At 46.8% G+C, this 4,948-nt stretch overlaps 1 protein-coding gene across 1 annotated transcript; it reads left to right on the forward strand.

Moving 5' to 3' along the window:
• The first annotated feature begins 2,453 nt into the window (after nucleotides 1-2,453).
• On the forward strand, nucleotides 2,454-3,249 carry LOC542796 (defensin Tk-AMP-D2). The gene is made up of 2 exons (XM_044489016.1): nucleotides 2,454-2,678; nucleotides 2,764-3,249. The coding sequence occupies exons 1-2, from the start codon at nucleotides 2,609-2,611 to the stop codon at nucleotides 2,940-2,942; spliced, it is 249 nt and encodes an 82-aa protein (XP_044344951.1). The 5' UTR covers nucleotides 2,454-2,608; the 3' UTR covers nucleotides 2,943-3,249.
• The last annotated feature ends 1,699 nt before the right edge of the window (nucleotides 3,250-4,948 follow it).

Raw genomic sequence — 4,948 nt, forward strand, 5'->3', positions numbered from 1 at the left:
TCCTCCCTATCCGCATGCCAATGCAGGAGCTTTGCTAGCTTAGGGTCCGCGAAATACCGCTACAGACGAGGAGTGGTCGAAAAGTACCACGCCACTTTTTGAGGAGCATTCTTCCTCTTCTTGTATCGAGTGACGCCGCACATCGAACATATGGTAGACTCCATGTGCTCGTCCCGATAAATGATGCAATTGTTCTTGCACACATGGTATTTCACGTGCGGTAAATCCAGAGGACACACGATTTTCTTCGCCTTCTCGAAACTGGTCGGACACTTGTTCCCCTTGGGAAGACGTTCGTGCCAGAATGATCGGTACCTGCAAACACAAACATATGAAACACCACAAACATACGTAGATCTAGGCCATAAAAAGTGTGTACATTGTTGGAGGGAGAAAAAGGTAGATCTAGAACATAAAGAAAGCTTTCCCCTTACTTACCTATCAAAAAAAAGAAATTTAACCACTTAATTTGGGTGAATCTATGGTGCAAATGAGGTGAGGAGGAGGAGGCAGCCAAGATCAAGCTTGGTAGAGGTGGAGAGAATGAAGTGGGAAAAGTGAGTGTGGTAGGTGGCTGTCAAAAATATCTAGCTGCTCCCAGGTTACTAATGGCGCACCACCTAAGAATGCGCCATTAGTAACCAGGATTACTAATGGCGCTATCCCCTGGTGCACCACTGCTAACAATTTTTTTTATCTTTTTTTTCAAAACTAGTAATGGCGCACCACACACCAGGTGCGCCATTAATAATGTGGTCAATAATGGCGTACCTATATCTGGTGCGCCACTGCGATATAGCAGTGGAGCACCACATACATGGTGCGCCATTAATGTCCATATTAGCTATAGCCGTTTTTCTAATAGTGACGAATTTTTCACCCCATGGGATTGTCCCCATTAAACTCCGGGCATTCAACCCTAGTAGTGCCCGATCTACCACCAGAGAACCCACTGGTGTTACCCTGTTCATATGGATTTGGAATAGGAACGGAGGGAAAGGGTGTCCGGAAAGTACCATTGGTCGGGACCGGCGCTTTGAGGATTGGTTCCCCAAGTGGCAGGGCCTGAGTTGGTGTTGCATAGCAGCGGCCAAACTGCCCGTGGTCGTCACCACCTGCGGCAGAGTCGGGCAACGACGCGTCCGCCGTCGTCGAGGATGAGGGACCCAGCGCCTTCCCCGATGCGTTCGCACTGAGCACGATCTTGGCGAGCTGCGCGCGAATGTCCCCGAGATCGTCTTGGAGACGCCCGACGGCCGCATCCACCTCGGGACACCAGGCCGACAGGTCGTTGACCACCGGCTTGAGAGATTGCAGCAGCGGCTCCATCTGCGACACCGCGGGCTCAATCTCGTCGAGGGAGGGCTGGATCCCGAGCAGCGCCTGCGCGATGCTGCTCCTCTCCTTGGCAGCCTCCTCCATCTGCTTCTGGAAGTCCAGATCCGCCATGATCTACTTGAGACTGCGAGTCTTCTTCTTCTCTAGATCGGCTGCGGCGGAAGGAACATTTTTGGATGGAAATTTGAGGCTCTAAATACCAGATGATACGGTCCTGGGTAGTAATCTCTCGATCTATCTCTCAATTACCAAACTCGGAGTACAAATTGGTAGCCAGGTTGAATCAGCAAGAAAGGGGATCGGGATTTAGAGCCGGGGGTGGGAGGAAGGATACATCGCCCAACGGCGCCACCAGTGATCTGATCCAACGATACCCTAACTCACGCCCACTCCTGGTATATATGGTTCACTTGCTCCAGGTCGGTCCAATGAAACGCGAGCTGGGCCTCCTCTCCCGCCTGGGCCTGGGCTGGGCTGTAGCGGAGCCGACCTTGGGGTCCGCCAATGTAGTTCCCGTGACAAGGGAGTAGCTTGTCTTAAATTTGTCTAAGATACATATGTACTCTAAACACATTTTAATGTTAGATACATCCATACCTAGATAAATGTAAGACAAATCTTTTTAGGACTGAGGTAATATTAGCGAATATCACTTAGATGGTTTGGAGCGGATCATATGGATTGCCTATGTACAACTGTTGCAGCCGATCATGCACGTACTACTGATTCGGAGCGAGTGCGATCCGCCCATGGCCACAGCTGAGGGGGTGGCTATCTGCTTGTCGTTAGCATGGTCCCAACGGGTCTGCTGGCTCCGGGCTCTCATGTCTCATCGCAAGAAGTGACTAGGCGGGTAAAATAAGTAAAGTTGGCAGAAAGCAATGAATCCAGCGGTCAGCGTGGCAGGGAAAAGCATCGGCGTTCACTGCTGTGCCGACGAGCTCCACTCACTCAGCCGTAGCCCGGCCGGCCTGAGCAAGCACATGTCGGCATCGAGTGAATTATTGGAGACACCTGCTGCCATGGCAACGTGGAATTGATATCTCCCGCCCACCACCACTAATATCTACCTACCGTACCCCTCTCTCGCTCTCTCTCTCTCTCTCTCTCTCTCTCTCTCTCTCTCTCTCTCTGCCTATATAAACCCCTGCCTCTTCTTGTGTCTGCACCACCTTCGCATTGCTAGCCCCACGTAGACGCAGCAGCAGCGAGCTCTGTCGGTTCTCTATCTAGCATCTCCGGTGTGAAGCGAGCAAGCAGAGAGAGAGAGATGGCGTCCACTCGTCGCATGGCTGCCGCGCCGGCCGTCCTCCTTCTCCTCCTCCTGCTCGTCGCCACAGGTACGCCCGCCCATCCATGGTTCCTGACTCCTGACCATCTGTGCTCAGCGATACTTAATAATTACTTGCTGTGGTTGCATTGCAGAGATGGGGACGATGAAGACGGCGGAGGCCCGGACGTGCCTGTCGCAGAGCCACAAGTTCAAGGGCACCTGCCTCAGCAACAGCAACTGCGCCGCCGTGTGCCGCACCGAGAACTTCCCCGACGGCGAGTGCAACACGCACCTCGTCGAGCGCAAGTGCTACTGCAAGCGGACCTGCTAAGCAACACCAGTCCGCGCGACGTCCTCCGGTGGATGCTTGCTACTGGGCTAGAGCATCCATGCCGTCCCTTAGATCTGTTCGTCCCTACTCCGTCTATTTCCATTTCCTTTACGTTGCTCCTAGGGATGACTGAAAATAAAGTAGCTACCTGCACCCTCGGCATTGGCTGTTCGTCTGCATGTATGCTGTTTAAGTGTTCGTGGCTTTAGTTTGTGCTGTTGATGTAATAACGATGCCACTGACAATTTGGCTTCTATGTCTTGTGTTGGAACTTTGAATCAGCAGGTTTGTTGGCTTGTCTGTTAAACGGAGCGAACACTTTTTTTCTGTTTCTTTTTTTTTTCTGCGAGAGAAACAGAGCAAAAAAAATTCATGTAGCGAAACGAATTTCCCAAGCTTCTCAACTATTTTAACTTGACGTGCATGAATGGCTCTGTTTTTTAACATACAAGTTAAAAAAATTCAAATACATGTATGAACATTTTTCAAATACACATAGAGTTTCGTTTAATGGTAAGTTTTTTTACACTATATAAACATTTTTTCAAATAAATGTTCGAATTGTTTTTTAAATACACGTTGAACATAGTTTTCAAGTACATGTCAAAGAATTCGAAGACACATTGGATTTTTTTCTAATGGTACCAAATATTTTGTAAAGATTGTTTGCACCGTATAATCATTTTTTATAAAGTTTATCTAACATATTTTTTAAATCATGAGAACATTTTTTCTAATGTCACAAAACATTTGTTTGAATTTTACAAAACAATGTTTTTAAATTACATTGTATAAATATTCTGTAAAAAAATCATGAACATTCTTTGAACAGCTGAAAAAAAAATGAGTCACGGACAATGTTTCTCTGAATAGTACCAATATTTATGATGTTCACCGTTGATGTTGCACAGGCCCAGACTATGCATAACTCTTCTTAGACAGAGAAATGTTGCAGATGCACCACTATAATTATATTTATGACAAGTGGAAAATCTACAGGAAAGAAGAAATTAAATGCATATTAACACTAAAACCATTTATGGGCCACCCAGTAATGCGGCCCAGTCATGCTTTTGGTTTTTAGATTTTTTTAATTCTAAATAATATATTAATATTCCTCTTTAGCTTTATTCATATTCTGTGAAAGGTATCTTTCAGAAACCAGTGGGGACTTTTTGTGGAAGTACTGTATATTTTGTAATGTTAAGCAGATTAGAGAAGTCCCCACAAATAATCATCATAAACCCTAATTTCAAGGATTTCTTTTCATGTTTCTTAATCAAGAAAGGCTCCTTCGTTGCAAACAAAGAAAATGTTCTCCCTGTCCTCTTTGTTTCCTTTGGTGTTTAGGTACAACGCAACCCAAATACTAATCCTAGCTAGCAGTTTTCTTTAAGAAAATAAAAGGGTTATGTTTGGATATTTGGCTTGACCATCCACATAAATATCCTCTTCATTTGACTTGCACGATCATTGAAAATGTTTAACATATTGGAGGAGCTTGAAACAAAATGTTGCGCAGGCGAGGTTGAAGGAAATTGCTATAGGTGTATAGAGAACGCTTGTGGTCTGCGCGCACAAAACAGTCGGCCCTGACTTACTTCTGCCACCGCACTTGTGAGCTTCTTCATCCCTAAAAAAGAAAAAAACTTGTGAGCTCCTCCGTTCATTAGGCTTTTCTGTTTGAAGCGTGTGTCACTGCTCACACAGGTTGCACGGGTGGGCTTACTATGCAGAACGTCCTGGATAGTCCAATCAAGCACATCACTCCAAAAAGCTATCAGAATCATCACACCCCATATCCGCCCCAATCACACGGGCAGCTGCCCTGACCAAAAAAACAGTACCCAACTGGGTTCCGCCCAAATGCTCAAACTGACTGGCAGTTCCCATATCCAGTTTAAATCTGAGGTGAATACAAATGCGTCTGCCACGTCGGACTGAGCACTAGGGCCCGTGTCAATTTGCCAATATCGACCCCCCCCCTCCCCCCCTCCTTGCCGCTC

The sequence above is a fragment of the Triticum aestivum genome, chromosome 1A (assembly GCF_018294505.1).
Source record: "Triticum aestivum cultivar Chinese Spring chromosome 1A, IWGSC CS RefSeq v2.1, whole genome shotgun sequence".
Taxonomy (NCBI): Eukaryota; Viridiplantae; Streptophyta; class Magnoliopsida; order Poales; family Poaceae; genus Triticum; species Triticum aestivum.